The sequence below is a fragment of the Accipiter gentilis genome, chromosome 28 (genome assembly GCF_929443795.1).
Source record: "Accipiter gentilis chromosome 28, bAccGen1.1, whole genome shotgun sequence".
In the NCBI taxonomy this organism is placed as follows: domain Eukaryota; kingdom Metazoa; phylum Chordata; class Aves; order Accipitriformes; family Accipitridae; genus Astur; species Astur gentilis.
In genome coordinates, this window is record NC_064907.1 from 8,112,573 (window position 1) to 8,130,832 (window position 18,260).

Below are 18,260 nucleotides of genomic sequence, written 5' to 3' on the forward strand. Positions count from 1 at the left end.
CTTTTTTACAAGAGCATAATTTAAAAGTTACTGGTAAAAATCTGTTCTGATGGTAGCAGTTGTATTTTTGTATTTAATGGAGTTTAACACCTCAGAGCAATTTAAAGGACTAAGAGAACTAGAAATTTCTTTGTTATACAGTATCTCAGTTCTCTAGTTGCTGAAATATTAGCAGAAGACCAGCTTGCCTCCTTCAGTCTTCCCCCACCACAGGGCAGAAGGCAATGCAGAAATCGCCAGACTATTTGGGCTTTATCTTCTCCATATGTTGGTGAAACACTGGCACAAGTTGCCCAGAGAGGTGGTAGATGTCCCATCCCTGGAAACATTCAAGGTCAGGTTGGACGGGGCTCTGAGCAACCTGATCTAGTTGGAGATGTCCCTGCTCATTGCAGGGGGGTTGGACTAGATGATCTCTGGAGGATCTTTCCAACACAAACTGTTTTATGATTCTATGATACCAGTGTTCCTCCTTGCAGTTTCATTGTGAATGGAGAAGTAATCCTGTGCTTTAATCAGCTTCCACATCAGCTATTTTCTAGAACAGGTTAGAGAATCTCAAAATATATGCAGGCTAATTTTCTAAATTTGTATTCCATTTTCATATCATTGTTTACCCTGAAAAGTTATTTCTGTCAATGTAATTTTAAACATTTCTTGTAATTACTTCTCCCCTCTTCAGCATTTGAAGGGTAATGATATTGCATTTTTTTTTAAAAGGTCTCTTTGCTCAACAAGAGCTGCTTCTAAAATGATCTGCTGCTCTGATGTGGCTTTGTAATGTTTGGGATCATCTGAGAAGTGAGGAAAAGAGATTCCAATGAGACAAATTTAGATTTAATACCATTAGTAACAGATGACGTAAGAAAGCTGTACCAATTTAGAAAACATCTGGTTTTGTGGACTTTAGAATTAAATGACATATTTTGGAGTAAATAAGTATTGTCCCGAGGAGCATCACTTTTTTTAGGTAGAGGAATATATCGTGACTTTGCTAATATTTTCGTGAACATTTTTTGTGAAGGCAAAATGTGCCATTAGCTACCTTTCACTTTTGTATCTGGGTTAGCTACATATAAGCTAACTTAGTCCTTGTTTTACATCTCCTACAAAAATGTGTTCTGGTATTTTGTTCTTTAAAATCTTAGCCTGTATACTGACCAGGGTACCAGAATATGTTCCGGGGGTTTTTTCTGTAGAATTTTGACGTTTTGCTTTTGTTCCTCCTTGGAAAAAACTCCAAACCTTTTGAAAATTTTTGTAATACTGTTTTGAAGGTCCATTTGGGATCTGAGAGGTAAGGTTTCCAGTTGAGCTTGTCTGTATCTGAAATATACAGGAGACCCCATTTTTAATGTCAGGACCATCATATCACAAATGATCCGTACAACTCAGGAAACATCTTGGCTTTGAAAGACCATATTTTAAAAACATGTATTTTGCCTAAGAAACATGATTTCTATCTCTGATAGCACAGCTTAGAAGCTCAAATCATGGCCTGACAAATTAATAAATATTGTTTATTGGTTTAGCTGCTTTAAAAATTTTTTATTTTATACTGAATGAAGTATTCTTATAGAAATTCCTCTATTAATATAAATACTCCTTCACCATGACCTCCTGTATCAAGCTATGCTTCCTTCTCAAGTACCCATAGTGATGCTTCCTTTTCTTCTGTCACTCTAACCAGTGTTTCACACCTGTGATGGAAATACTGATTTTACTGAAAGCAGAGATACAGTTTCCAAAATTATCATTGACTTCAGTGGTTTTGAAGTTTCACCATCTGGGTGTGTTTTTTTAACTCTGTTGGATAAGTTTTCACTGGTTTGGTTGTGCAACAGTAGCATTCAGTGTTTGAGAAAGTTGTATTTTTAATTAATGCTAATTAATAATAAGTTCCAAGAAAAACAGATAAATAAACTGAAATGCTTTTCTTTATCTGTCTGGAATCTAAACATGAAAACCATACATTTAAAATGGTAACTTTTGCATAAGTGCATAGATTTTTATATTTTCCGTGTCTGATTGTGACATTTCCTAAATATAGAAAATGCTTCTTGGCTTGGAAAGGCCAGAGTAAAAATAAAATCTGAAGTATTAATAGTATGAAACAATTTTAAAGACTATTTGAATTATTCTTCAAGTGGTTAATTTCAAAAATACAGTCTTTGTCCTTACTTAATACCTTCTTTTTGTTGTTTGAAATTGCATTTTCATGAAGGCCAGGGAGCTGGAATTGCCACCTACCCAATTTTTTGTATAGTTAGCATAGCGTTTTCTATAATCTTTTTCTTGATTCCAAAGCTTAATATATTCCCCCAAAGTTATGTGTTTTTTCTGTAATACCAGCTGAGTAGCTTTTAGAAAGTATTTCAGTCTGCTGTTCACTGTCCAGCCATATAGCATTAATATACTTTCAGTGAACTGGATGTATGTCCCACATATTTAGATGTAGGACTCTTAAATGAGACAAAAATTAATCTAATAGAAAAAGAAATGGAAGTAATAGCCTGTGCTGTCTATAGGTTTGTTGACATAGTTCTGACATGCTGAATTCTTCAAAAAATATGCTGTCAGAAGAAAATTTGCACTATTTTGTGAATTAGAATAAAGAAGCACTTTTTAGGGGGGGGTGAAATGCAGTATTAAATGTTTTCAGTTCAACTTATGCAAAGAAGGCACAGTAAGAAATAAATTGGGTGAAACCATAGAGTGGTGGTGGAAATGGAAGGTTACTGGGAGATCTCCAGTTTACCCAGTGTATGAGGCAGAGAAAAAAGTCATAGTGTGAGACATGTTGGTGCATCCAACCACTAGCTCAGCAATAGCTGTCCCTGGGAGAAAAAAGAATGGCTTATTGGCATAAATCACTATCTACAGAATGTACTATATGGTATCTTCAATATTTTCCATTCACTACTGTATAGCTTTATGTGATGGAGATTAACCTTTAGCCATTCTTTAGGGATCACTGATAGCTGTAGCTTCCAAACAGGCCACATGATTACAGGTTAATCACAGGAGTTCAATTTGTGGTTTTAAGTTATCCTTCTTCCAAAAAGTATTAAAAAGAGATCAACTATATTCTGTTTCGGCAGACCATTTGTTTTAATTTTTTTTAGCATTTTTAATTGTGAAACTGTATTTCTTTCTCAGATACTCTCTTCCAAACAAAAAGTTGTAAAGTAACTTTGTAGAAAATTCTTTGCTATGCAGTAGTTATCAATATTTGAGCTGCCAACAACTTAACTGATTTTGTGTATTCTATGTAATTTCAGTAAAATGTACAAGAAGATTTTGCTTTTTTCTGCTTTGAGAGAACATATCTAAGAAGGGATTTATTTTCATCAACTTTACTATTAGATAATTCAGCACTGTTGGAAGGTGGATACTTCATCTTTTATAGTAGCCTAGCTGTGTCTCTGTAAGTGCAGGTTCATTCATTGTCCCCAGCTTCTCTGCTTCTGATATCCAGAATTTGGTATAACTGCTTAAAATGGGCAAGGCACAGGAATGAAAAGCAAAAGAACTAGTTGTATGATTTGTAATAAACTATAAGCACTTTTAAAATGAAATGCTGGTTTTGTTGATTAAGCATTTTAGGTGCATAAGTAACACAAGAACATGCTTAAAATTATCATTCCAAAAGCACAGTTCTAAATCAGCAAAGTGTGTAGAGTCTATCATATTGATGGAAGTTCAGTTGTGAACATACAATGTTGATGGCAGGGACAAGCCCAGTGGGACTGTTCATCTGATTAGGAAAAACTCAGGTCTCAATAATAATGGCACGGAACTGGCATCGATTTTCAAATTAATTAAAAATAACCTAAATTATTCTTAAGAAATGACAAAAGCTTGCCCTGTACTTGTTTAATGTAAACACAGACTGCTAGTATATTGTGTTGATTTGTCATTTGATTTTATGGTGTCAAATAATTACTTCAGCAAAGAGAAAAGATGAGACCTGTCATTCTTGTATTCTTTTCATTGAGTAAGTTATTCTCCAATTTAATGTTCATCAGAGAGTACTTACGGCAGTTCCCTGTACTGGTAAACCAGAGAAGCAATATTGCTGACTTAGAGGAACTCCTGACTGACTGCTTTTTTTCAGCAAGCTCAGATAGTTCATGCATGACTGTCATTAACAGTTTGGTTAATCTTGCATGTTTTAAGCCGTGTTTCAGCATTGTACTTTAATCAAAAATCTAAATGTACTTTTCTGGATTTATGAATGTTTTAAACTTTGGTTTCATCCCAAGTAGGAAGGAAGAGTTGAAATAACACAATTCTGCATTAAATGGAAAATGCTAAAATCTTTGATAGAGAGATGTCAAACCATCTCATTTCTACACACTTGATTTAGAAAAAGTGTTGTCAACGCTCCTGACCTGAGATGATTTGCTTTAGTTTGGTGAGCAACACTGAACTATTTTATCTGGCAATCAGTTTGCCTATATCTGTGCTTGTCAGTGCAGCCTCCTGGGACTTGTAGTTCCTGTATTTTGTGCTCTTTTCTTCTCTGTGATGCAGCTTGACTAGCTGAACAAAGCCCCCTGGTTCACGGAGTTGGGCAGCTCTCAGGTGGCACTGTGATGATTCAATTAAAGAAGGATATTGCAGTGATTGTTGGCATGTGTAGTCCAGGCAAAGAGCAGCTCACATGGGAAGACAGAGAGTCTGAGGCTCCTAAAGTGTAACTCTGATGGGGCAGTTTAGCCATTCATGTAAATATACAGACTTTTTGCCTCAGCGAACCACAACAAAATACTTTCTTACAAATTTTTTGCATCCTGCAATTGCAGGCTTTTTAGCTGATGGAGATCTCAACAGAAAATTTGTAGTATAATTGGCAGTGTGTGAGACAGCTCATATGTAGTACAATGGAGTTTCAAGAGAGGAGTACTGTTGAAAGCAAAAGCACTTACAGGTAATTCATTATCAGTACAATAATAACAAGATGAGAATATATCTATCTATTCTGCATAGTTAGCATGTGTTGGAAAACAGAAAGAATGGCCATTACTGTGTAAGGAACCTTGCAGCTTTCTCCTACCTTGCTGGTTTTGTTCAGCTCATGTTGCTTCATGTACGTCTCTGCACAGGGGCCTGGCTAAGGAAAGCCTCCTGCAACCTGCTGGCCAGCTGCACTAATGACCTCAGACTCTGAAATGGGTTTAAGTAGGGAGGGGGCAAAAATGACTAGGGAAGCTTGTTGAGTAGTGTAAGAAATTACTACATGCTGTAACTTGTACTTTGTTAACAAGTTTGGATGAGATTTGTAGTAGGCTCTACTGGGTTATTCCACCCCTGCATTTGGGTAAAATGAAGAAGAAAGATTTTAGCAAAATTAACAAAGCTGTAGTGCGGGTGGACCCCAGTACACTCAACATAAGAGCAATCCCCTCTTCTGAGGTACAATAACTGAGTACAAAATTATGCTTAGTTTCATTCTAGTATTGCTGGATGTACTTTTAATTCCCTGGCACTGAAATTTGTTTTTGTAACAAAAATCTGTAAATGTGTGAGTAGGTAAGGCTTCAAGCTTTTATCATGTATCTCTTGAACTTTAGTTAGTTCCAGACCATTGCTTTCTTTTTCTACTCTTGGAATCCTTGTATCTAGGGTCCGTCTTTATGTGGAGTTGATTTAGGCTTGCTTTTAAGGGGGAAAAAAAAGACTCTTGTTCTGCACTGACAGACTTTTTGAGCTTTCAACTTTTGTTGTCTTTGAATTAATTAAAAAAACACACTTAAGAAGCAGGGTTGCTGAATTATGGTGCAAGGGCATAATTTTTGCAAGATGTGTGCATGATTAGCAATGATATCATATTTAGATTTAGAAATTTAAAGATCAGGCTCTTCCCAAACCACATGGCACTGAAATCTAAGGAACCATAAAAATTCTGCTCCTAGGAGTTGTATTCATTTCACCTAGCTGTAAGTAGCTAAATCATACTAGTCCCGGTTTGTTATCAAGACATCCACTGTCAATAATGGAGGAAGACAGATACCATTGGGTAACGACTGATGATTAAAGATAGAAGAGGTGAATCGTACAACATATGGCAGAAACTTCTTATGATCTTATCAAAGAAGGGAAACTTAATAAGTATAGTCCTTCAGTGGACTTTTAGCAATATACACGACTGAGAAACATCACCTTCACTTCCCATTTGATAACTTTTAATCTCTCTTCCCCATGGCCAGACACTACAGACTCTGTGGGCTTGTTAGTTCTGTATGGGTTCTGTATGTCTCCATGCCTAGCTCCCAGTGCATTTGGAGCCGAGTCAGTGGTCATTATTAGGCAACGGCTCCTATATCCTGTAGCCTTTCTATTGCGGGATATCACTATCTTCTTTCTTTTCGCTTCACATAAGAGGGAATGTCACTGTTGTCATAGAGTTAGCCTTTGAAATAGATTTCACAGAGTCCTTACATGTCAGGATGAAGATTGCAAATTATCTTCATAAGGACATGAGTGAAGTTTTAAATATTAATGTTATAAGTTTGGTCTGAGTCACCTGTGCATCAGAATGTTAGGGAGTTTTTGTCAGGGTCAGAATTGCCTCACTGGTAAACAAATGGAACATTTTTTGAAGTATACATTCATTTAGAAATGCTCCTGTAGAATCCTTGCTGCACTGTGAACTTCATTCTAGCTACACTTTCCCTGTGTATAATGGTGACTGAAAAGCTAAAAGATGTGCTTATACAACTTTCTTTTCTCAAGCACGTTGAGCTTCATTTGCAGAGTGATCAGGAGGCAGTTGTTGTTTGTGGATTTGTCGTCTCTGAGTTCTGCAAAAGATCCCATTGCATGATCAGAGCCAGTCAGGTTTAACCAGATAAGCACATAAGAAAAGAACTGATAAAGCTTAATTCTGAGGTGAAGCGAAGGAGCTTATGTTTCACTTTTTGGGTCATGTGACTCAGAAGCAAAAAATGATACATCAGGAAGGAAAATTATTATATCAGGCAGCAGCTTGTGTTTCCCAGATTAGACTTCTTTAGCGAAATTAGATGAAATTTTCTTTCATCATTCTAATTAAACTATTCTGCCCTTTTCATTGTCAGGTCATTGTTGATGAATGACAGAGAAATGCCTTGAGTGCTGCTTCCCAAATAGAATTAAATTAGATGTTTTTCAGTGGAAGAGATTATACATTTGCTGAATTTAAAGCAGCTAAAACAGAAATAGGGAGTACGTATATTGAAAGTCAAACTGTGCACCTGCATATGTTGGATTAGATGGCTTTGAATCTTTGACTGAAGCTTTTTTAAAAAAATAATTGCCCTTCATTTTCTTGAGTTCTTATGTTAAAGATTTAAGATGACCACAAAACATAAGTGACCTTTTAGATTTCTGCACAAAAAGGGACAAGACAAATAAGAATTTTGTAGTCTGACAGATAATGTACAGAATCCCAGGTCAGCTGTAACTAATTAGGAGTCTACTGTTGTATTGTATCTTGTTTCAGAACATTCCCACGCACTTTTGCAGTAATCTTTGTACACTGAATTAACCAGGCAGTTCACAGTGATGCTGTCTTGAATATGAGCTGCCTTTTGCACAGAGGGTGTTCACTCCTGACACGCAGCAGTAATCTGAGCTAGACATGCAGGCGAAGGTGTAATTTTGCAGTGCAGACATCCTAGAACTCACTGTGCTAATCAAAACCAAAGAATTCCCCCAGAGCTACAGTCCCTATCAAAGTTGGGTTTTATACAGTTTAGATTAAATCTTGTCCATGAAGCAAGTTTAGGAAATCATAGACTGATTACTGACAGCAGTAGGAATGCTAGGCATGAAATGTTTGCACTCGTGTGTTCCTGAGAAAGAGGTAACTGTTTATCACTCCCTGTAATACTTTGTTCCAGAATTGTGTCCTACATTCGTAGTAATCCTTATTACAATGCAAATACACCTTTATCATGTTGCCTTTTGTGTGAATTGTCTTCTACACTTTGTCCCAGTATAACATACATTATTATTCACTCTGCAGTTCTAGCAATATTCTTATAAGCTTACGCTGCATGTGTGGAATTTATCATGAAATTTACTTCCGTTCCTTTCCATAGAAGACCATGCACCTATGGTTATAATTTACTTTATCGTTTAAAGCAAAGATATTCACTTGAATTTGAGCGACTTCTTATTCAAGGGCTCAATAAGACAGTTTACCAACTGAATTTAAAGAGGGTTGAAACAAGCCTTCACTTATTATATGGATAATAAAGGTAGGGACATATTCCATTTAATAGACAACAGTTTGCCTGCTTGACAATTTCTTCAGAACATTATTAATAGCCTTTCCTATTTAAATAATCAAATTCCACGTCAGATGAAAGTCATTACAATGAACATTGGTTTTTTTCTTCTGTTACATTTTTATATTCTTTAATTCTGAACAATAGACTTGGTCTTCCACATCTTACTAATAAAATCTACTTCTTCTGTGTACTTTCTGTTTTGGACTATGCCACTGGATTTGTGTTCCATGTGTTGTTAATGTATGATCCATAAGTACACAGAGCATGTGAACCTCCAGACACCCTCTGTATAAACAGGTTTTTCACGAGCAGTTGAACTAATTGATTTCATTTTCATTTTTGGTATGGATTTTTGTTCTTTTTCCCTATGTATACCACCAGTGACCCCAGCTCCCTTTCCTGGCTCTATACAACTCCACCATTGGGCCAATTAATGCACAGCTGCAACTAATGCTGATTTGCTGTTTGCTGATTTGGGTCATCTGACTTCTGTGGAAAAAAAGGTGTATAACAGAATCTTGCCTGTTAGTCTCTTTACTCAACACAACCCAGCTACAAACGTTTAATAAATTCTTTGGGAACCTGTTGGGGGGACAGAGGTGAGATAAATTTTTCTTTAAGATTTGACTAATAAAATAATATAAAATGCTTGTCTTACTGAGTTTTTCATATGGAGTATGTTGGTGATTTAAGGAAAAAGGAAGGATATTGTAATTCATTTTATCACAATATCATTGAATATTTTGAAAAGTTAGATAGCCAAAGGAAGAAAAATGGAAGTTATCTAATGAGCAAATTTCAATTAGAAAATTTGCAAGAATCAAAACTGGCATTGTCAGCCAATGACTGTAAACATTCTTTATGTTTTCCAGTAAAAGGGGCTTGCTGTTCATAGTTCACAGGAAAGTGAACCTTTGGGTCGGGCATCATTTATAAAATGTACAGGCCAAATTAGCCTAAAAAATCAAGTTGGAAAAAATAAGCTCATGGAAAAATATATATAAAAAAACCCCGCACCAAAGTGATTTTAAACATTTTTATACCCACTCCATTACTTACAAATAATCTTATTTTTCTGGCTCTGCTCTCTCCAGGGATGCAAAATTGCATTGTGTTGTTTTTTTTTTTTTTTCCCTCTTCTCAAAAGAAAGGAAGGAATTTTTGCTTTGAACTTAAAAGCTCTATTTTTGTTTTGAATACCCTTTTTGAGAACTGTATCAGTCCTCTAAAAGGCTGCATGAGTCTATTTTGCTTTTATGTGTGGTACAATACCAGTAATACAATCAAAACTTGGAGTTCTATATACAGCAATGGTTTTTTAACTACTTCTTTTAACTACTTTTAACAACTTTAACTAAATGTCTTTGTTCTGTGTTGGTATTTTTTTCTCAAAAGACTTTGAGCACATACTTTTTTTTTTACTGTTGCCCATGAATAAATTACTTGCAGTTTTTCAGCCTTTTCAGTAAAAACATAGAATATAAATTATAAGTTAAAAAAGAAATAACAGTAGTGGACCTGTCATTCTGAGAGATTGATCTAGGATTTCTGTGAGAATTTCTTTGAGGAAATAATTCTGGATTTCTTTATTCTTTCTTTCTTTTTTTTTTTTTTCCTCTGTGTTCAGATGGAAGATGTCATAGCCCGCATGCAAGATGAGAAAAATGGGATTCCTATTCGTACTGTCAAAAGTTTTCTTTCCAAGATCCCCAGTGTCTTTTCCGGTAAGAGTCAAAGTGAATTTCATGCTATTTAAAGTTTCCACTCTACCTTATGTAAGGGCATGCTCAAATGGAAAACACTTTTATCTGAGTGCTATGGGGAATTCACAGTCATCTGGTCTGGAGGAAACATTGACTATCCTTTGAATACTTTAATTGCAGAAGTTTTTGAAGTTTCTTGCACATTTGAGTGGGCTTACACAGAGATGTTCTTGTCCTGTAAATTAAGTGAAGGGAATACTTAATTTACTACAAAAAGTCTATTACCTGAAGATGGCAATGTTTTTATTGCAGAGCTTCTGCATTTCAGATCTGGTTTTTATCCTGTTTTCACGGTAAGTATGAGTTTAGTGTACAGGCCAGTACATGAAGATAAGAACTGCTATAGCAGCAGCACAAAAGGAAAATAATCACTGCACTCTGCAACTGATACAGAATTGTGGCTGTAGACATTTATTACAATGTTTATGATCTGCTTTTGTAGCTGGCTGCCTATGCCGAAGAAGCTAAGACCGAGATGTCTGTGGTGATTTGCAAGACAGCTGTAAACTTTATAGCTAATCCAAATCAGTATTGTCATATGCACAAAAATCTGTTAATTTCTTAATTAACTAGTATAATATATTTATTCATTTATTTGCATACTTTTATATCAATTTATGTTTTTATATATGTGGATATGTATCTTTTTGTGCTACCAATGCATATGGATTTCCTTTGAAATAGATGCCATTGTTGAACCTACTTTTTCCATACTCTGGTAACAGTTGCAACTTTTGTAAAGGCAAAGGTAATCTTTACATAGAAAGTATTTATAGAAGTTTTTACTGTCTAGAACAGCAAGAAGAATTCTATACTTTAATTTTCAACCCTTGGTTTTGGTAGTGAACAATTCTGGTGCAAAGAAGAAAAGAGTCTTAAGAGTGAACAAAATATCTTTGTGACTTTAGAAACTGCTTGTACAAAAACTAGCCTCTGAAGAATGAACCTTTATTTCCCATGAGTTAGTAGAGCATGCCATCATGTTAAATGATCCATATTAATTGCTATTCTCTGCCTTACCTTGTGTGCTATGGATTTCAGATTAGACAGACTATGGTTATTTGTATAGCAGCGACATTATCTACCAAAACTTTTTTTTTTTTTTACTGGAATAGACATCATATTTCTTAAGATTGTGTTAGAATATATATACAGTAGTACATAGCAGTCACTGTACAACAACTTTTATATTGAGGCATTAACTTTATCAGCTGCAGGGGGAAAGAAAAAACATAGCAGAGTTCATTTTTTTTGACCTTTGCAGATTTTCTCCCTCAAATACCAGGGCAGTAATTTTTGCTACACATGACTAAAAAAACCTACCAGAACAGCACAACTGTCATTTTAGTTCAGTAAATCTACTTTCCTGTCAGGTCTCTGTGCTGAATGGAATCTGAACTCTTCAAAACTTCGTGTTGAGAGTAGTGAGTTTCCTTTAATGTGCTAGGAGGTTTTGTTTATGTAGCAAATGACTCTCAGCTTGAACTCATAACTATTGATTGCTAGGAAACATGGGAATATTGTTGTCTAAGGATCATGATGGTAATCATGAAAATGTATATAATAACACCTTATAGTACTGTTATTGCCCACAAAAGCATCCATATGAAAATGTTCAAATCAAGAGCAGATGTTCTCCAGTTAAAAAGTACATATATATGTCTATATGCTCATATATATCTATCTCTGTGTTTCTGTGCATAAAAGCATGTATTATACCCAGCCATCTGTCCAGGATTAAGTCCCATAAAAACTGGAACTTTGCAATTGTTTGTTTGTGGGGAGAAGCAAAAGGGGTAGGTCTACGACAGTTAAGTTCCTGCAAGCACTTAGAAAAGACCTGTAAGAGTCCTTTAAACAATTAGTAAAAATTAAGGATGTCCATAAGTTGTCTGTAGAAATAGGGTCTTCTGGGCTAGCATTTTAATTATGTTATTATAAAAACAAGAGAGGTATTTTTATTTTTGTTTACTTTTATTTCATAGTATTACTTCTAAAAACAGCAAGTGAAAAACTAGTTGAAAGAGCAGTCACTTTTTCGAAGTCATACAATATCTCAAGTTGGAAGGGACTCACAAGGATCATTGAGTCCAACTCCCTGCTCCTTGCAGGACTGCCTAAAACTAAACCACATGACTGTCATGGTTTAACCCCAGCCAGCAACTAAGCACCACGCAGCCGCTCACTCACTCCCCCCCCATCCAGTGGGATGGGGGAGAAAATCGGAAAAAAAAAGTAAAACTCCTGGGTTGAGGTAAGAACGATTTAATAGAATAGAAAAGAAGAAACTAATAATGATAACACTAATAAAATGACAACAGTAGTAATAAAAGGATTGGAATGTACAAATGATGCACAGGGCAATTGCTCACCACCCGCTGACCAACACCTGGCTAGTCCCCGAGCGGCGATTCCCCGCCCCCCACCTCCCAGTTCCTATACTAGATGGGACGTCCCATGGTATGGAATACACCATTGCCCAGTTTGGGTCAGCTGCCCTGGTTGTGTCCTGTGCCAACTTCTTGTGCCCCTCCAGCTTTCTCGCTGGCTGGGCATGAAAAACTGAAAAATCCTTAACTATATTCTAAACACTACTGAGCAACAACTGAAAACATCAGTGTGTTATCAACATTCTTCGCATACTGAACTCAAAACACAGCACTGTACCAGCTACTAGGAAGACAGTTAACTCTATCCCAGCTGAAACCAGGACAATGACCAAGGGTGTCATCCAGATACTTCTTGAACTCTGACAGGCTTGGTGCTGTGACCACTTCCCTGGAGACTGTGTTCCAGTGACCAACCACCCTCTCAGTGAAGAACATTTTCCTAATGTCCAATCTGACCTTCCCCTGGTGCAGCTTCATTCCATTTTTTAATGTAGAATTACTGACCATATCTATTGAAGGATGACTGCATTAGCAAAATCAGCCTGGGGAATGGTATCTGAACTTAACCTTTTAATAGAATGTTGTGATTATAATAAATAAGATGATGTGATTATACTATCGTTTACCGAGTCATTCCTTAAACGTTTTTACAAGTAAAATGTCCACACAGAGAAACATTTCAAGTACTGATAAAACTCTACAGGCTCTATATGTTGTTGTGCTTCAGAAAAATACAAAGAAAAATAATGCTAAGTTAAAGATTATTTCACCTTGTAAAATTTTGAAAAAATGATGAATTATATTGCTTTATATTTCATATATTCATAGAGAGCAAATAAGTTGCTTGATGTTGATATTTGTACAGTCTTTTTTGTGAGCAAGTTGCTTGAATTCAAACACACCATTTTTGTTCAATTTCTTTCTTGAAATCTTTCAAAAGTGAATCATTTATTTGTCTTTACCTGATTAAAATATGCTGTAAAATGACTTCACAAGGTATTTGATGAAAAAGAATACAAACCTGTAGATGTGTGCTAATTATTATTCATATTTGTATCCACTTTTAGGAGTGTATCAGATTAACTTTATGCAGCAGATTCATCTATGGTGTAAATTTGCTAGAGATGGTGAATTGCAGACTAATTTGGTTAATAGTATTCCAGTCACCTACAAGCAGGAGGTGAAATGGATTGTGAAAAAACCCTCAGTCCTTGACTAAGCTCCAACATATCGTACATGCCAAGATAAAAATCCTTAGTGCTGAGAGATTTTGCCTAGCTGTTTAGCATTAATGATGTTAATGATGCTCATTTGAGTTATTTTGATAAAGAACTCTATATAAAATTATACCTCTTTTTATGCAAATAACTATGGTGAACAGTTTAGTATATTACAAAGTCTTTAACAGAAATGGTGGGGCTTATTATACATAGAAATAAATAATTACTGGAGAGGGAAAAATGCATCCTTGTCTAATTCCAAATGGGATTCAGCATAAAAGAATCAGTGGAAGTACAGCATTTGGAGCTCACTGCTCTGACTTTTACTTGTAGTGCTTGCACACCTGCAACCTGTTGTGCTTATCAGTGAACATCTGTGGTGTATTTTACTATGTCATGACAAGCAAGAATAAATATCAAACACCTCAGAATTATTGTGTACTGTAGCTTGTTGGGTCTGATGAGCTAATGGTTTCATGCACTCAAAGCTTATTTTACATCAAGATCTACATAATTCACTGTTGCAGAACAGATATTTACAGTCTCCATGCCCAAGTTTTTGTTGGTTTGGGGTTTTTTGGGGGGTTGTTTTTTGTTTTGTTTGTTTTGGTTTTTTTTGAGTCAAATAACTGCTACACATGGCTTTTGCAGCATAATTCCATACTGACTCATCCTGACACTAGCTCACTGCCTTCTGGGACCATTGTAGCAGTATCCTGTATGCCTATTATGAGTTCCGCCAAAAATGTTTTTTTTTTGTAAAAAACCCTAGTCTTTACAGAGTCTCGCTGAATTAACTCATCCAGCTAGTGCTTGTCAGCATAAGTACAATTAGGTCTTTGAACACAGAGAATGTACAACATACTGTAGCAGATGGTCTTTGTAGTGATGGTTCACCTCAAGCTGAGTCATCCACAATCTTACTTGCAAGTAGACTCAGACTGAATGCAACAAACACATGGATTTGCATAGATAGCTTTGCAGAAAACTAGTACACTAATGGCTGAAACTGGATTTGCTAGATTATATTTTAGATCCTACACTGGTCACTGTTAGTGCAAGTTCTGCTGGAAATTGTATTATTGCTTTAGTCTTGACTGCTTAAGCACGGAAGCAACGCTATGGTGTAAACCATCATTGTTTGAGTAATAGTTGCCTGTGTTTGAGAATGGAATAAGCTATTTTTATTATGAACAATATACTCTGCCTATGCCCATTCACATTATTATTATGTCTTGAGTGTGAAAATCACACCAGAAGTTGTGTTTTAAAAATTGCATTGTTCCAAACGTGTATCATCTAGCAGAGCCTGAACTATATCTGAACTGAACTGATTACATGTCAGGTGAACTGGAAGTTTTTTGAAGGAGTGTTTGAGTCAGTTTTCTCAGTAGCTTTAAGCATAATTACACGTCTGGGCATCTAAAGCTGGCCTTGGAGATGACACTGAAGTAGTTTCCTATGTGGTCTTGGGAAATTTGACTGTTTAATGCCAAAATTTTAGTTATCCCTAGTTTAGTTATGGATCTAAGTCACTTTCTATGATTAATGCTGATGACCACAGTCATGGGCACTCAGTTTTCAGAAGGCACATGTATAAAACAGTGATTGATGGCTGACTAGACTGCAGTAATGCAGACCCCCCTGTATGCCTGCAGCATAGTCATAATAATGTTATTCATCGGATATGTATTGTGGCTTTGACTTGAAACTAAAGGCTTCAAGGAAAAAAACAGGCAGGAGAGTTTGCTCTTTCTATGTGCTTATGAATTTTGATGAACAAGAAGAGGGCTTGCTGTTGTCTCCATGGTTTTAAAATGTTTTGGAGGAATGAAGACAACAATTTATATAGACATCTTGCCAGTCAACAATAATAATTGCATGAAGATTGTCATGTGCCTTCTTTACTAACACTGATTAGAGTGTTAGGAATAAAAAGAAGGCAATATGCCTGGAACATGGTTCACCATTAGGCCTGGAAATGGATAAAAAAAAAACTGCTTGAAATGATGAATGTAGGGAGTCTGACATATGAATCATAGGGATTAGAAGGAGCTCTAAAATATCATTTTTATTTTTACTAAGGAGAGACAACAAGTAAATGCCAAAGTTTTGCTGTTCACTTTCAAACAGAAAGAAGCATTCAGAGTTTGCAGATAAAGCACTGCAGTAGTCGAGAGTTTGTTTTGGGGGTCTTTGAGGGGTGGGTGGGCGGGTGGGTTGGTCGGTCAGTATTAGTACTGAAAGCTTCATAAGCTAATCATAACATGGATATTTCGTTAAGACAGATGTAGTGATATAGTGGTGTCCTATGGTCATTGTGGAATATCAGTGTGATGCTTTATAGGACTTTAAAGTGTATAATACTTGGATATGCTTGGTGATGAATAAAATCTGTGGAGAATATGCCAATTGAGCGGTGTGTAAGCATGATTGAGGGACACTGTTTAGCTTTTTTATTGAAGGAGCTGGGAGATCCATGAGAAATCTAAGTTCAATTAAAGAATACATGCAGAGACAGAATAAAAAGTATTCAAGGAAAGCATGTTCATACTAGTTGTTACTGGCTGTTTCTGATGCATGGCTCAATAATTTTGGAAAGTAATGACAGCTTGAACCAACAAAAATAGGAGGAGGAGATCAGTAGAAAGGTGTTTTTTTAATATCTCCTTCTGAGTTAAAGAGGAAGTGAAAAGATTTATTTACCTTTCCCAGGAAAATATAATCCATGTGAAGTCTTTAGTTTTTTCTCATTAGGAATGAGAATGTGAAGCTGAGATGTGAAGCTGATATTATGCCTTTTCATATAGACATTGCATTTTCCCATTTTTTAGAAAGATTATTGCCATCATATGCCATTTTTATTTGTTGCTTTTCCTGTTCTCAGAAAATGCTTATTTCTCTTCTACCTTGGAAATTGTTAAGATAATGAGAGGTTGCACTTTGAATAGCAAATGTATTCATAAAATCATTAATTACTAGTCTTCATTTAAGCACTAGTAGTAGTATGCGTGGTAAAAATAGAGAATTTATGTGTTTAAACATGAAAAAAATCCTGCTGAAAAGCAGACTGGCAGTCTCAGTAGCCTGGTCAGATGTAGTGTGAGGCCCCAGAGGAAAGCAGTGTCATAGTAACTCATCTCACCCACAAATCACAGATGGGTAAGCCCAAAGAATGAATCACAGGAGCTACCTGCAACAACAATATTGCTTGCTATATAGAGGCAGGCACCAAAATATAAAGAATGGTACAGTGGGAATTGGATGACTCAGGGGACTAATAACAAGAAAGAGTGTTTAATCTGTCATTAGTTTTGATCTTTCCCAGCTGACTAATGAGTCGTTAGCATCTGATGACTTTTCAGTGCTGCATGTGAAATGAGTTGATAGGTTTATCCACTTCAGTGCTGGAGAATACCTACCTGAAATACAAGATAAAAGAGAAAGCTCTAGTACTTGGATTGACAGAAAAAAAAACTACAAAAGCATAACACCTCAATCATCTGGTACCTTTGAAACAAAGTAATGTTGCATTATAGGTAAATACAAGGATTTTTTGGAATTTCTATTTTTGATACCTTTTCCAGAATAAATTAACCATGTCGGAGAAGCTGGGATTCCTATCTCCCAAGGGGAGATTAATTTAATTTTCTGGACTGTTTTTTTTTTTTTCCCCTTCAGTGTCTCCAGTGCTGGGCTGATGACAGGTTCCTACTTTCTTGTTCTTTCCATTCCTTCATCTCCCTTTTCTCGTGTTCTCCTACAGGTATTATTTAATAGTAGAATCATTGCAGGTTTCTTTATACCGAATCAGCCTCTTATTATTTGCAAACACAGCCTTCAGTGTTAAAAGTGCATGCTCACTTCCTTGATGAGGTTCCAGTCTTGGGAAAATGCTTTGATGTAAAGATCTCTGACAGTACATGAAGGACAGAAGTTGGCTCATTCTCTTTCCTGTGCCCATTCAGAAGGCAAATATGAGCTGGGACTTGCCATCTTTACAGTTTCACTTTTCAAAGCAGAACTTTTGAGAATTTGTCCAGGTTTCGGCTAGCGTAGAGTTAATTTTCTCAGGAAAAAAAAAGAAAAATTTGTGGGTTGAGATAAGAACAGTCTAATAATTGAAATAAAATATAATAATAATAATAGTAATAGTAATGAAAAGGGAGATACAAAAAAGAGAGAGAGAAATAAACCTCAAGAAAGACAAGTAATGCACAATGCAATTGCTAACCACCAGCTGACCGATGCCCAGCCAGTCCCCAAGCGGCGATCACCCCTCCTGGATAACTCCCCCCAGTTTATATACTGGGCATGACGTCCTATGGTATGGAATATCCCTGTGGCTAGTTCAGGTCAGCTGCCCTGGCCATGCTCCCTCCCAGCTTCTTGTGCACCTCCTCGCTGGCAGAGCATGGGGAACTGAAAAATCCTTAAATTAGGATGAGCCCTGCTTAGCAACAACTAAAACATCAGCGTGTTATCAACATTATTGGCTATCCTAAATCCAAAACACAGCACTGTACCAGCTACTAGGAAGAAAATTAACTCTATCCCAGCCAAACCCAGGACAGAATAAAAAGTTAATAATCCTCTATCCCCAAATGA

At 36.2% G+C, this 18,260-nt stretch overlaps 1 protein-coding gene across 8 annotated transcripts in view; it reads left to right on the plus strand.

The window, feature by feature from the left end:
• The window catches only part of RGS7 (regulator of G protein signaling 7), a 247,291-nt gene that overhangs the window by 108,531 nt on the left and 120,500 nt on the right, over positions 1-18,260 (plus strand). For all 8 annotated transcript variants that reach the window (XR_007509825.1, XM_049830713.1, XM_049830715.1 and 5 more), the window contains exon 3: positions 9,907-10,003. Coding sequence is in view for 7 of the 8 variants with exons in the window: in XM_049830713.1 (XP_049686670.1) it covers positions 9,907-10,003 (97 nt within the window). In the remaining variant the exon portion in view is untranslated. The remainder of the gene's footprint in view (positions 1-9,906; positions 10,004-18,260) is intronic.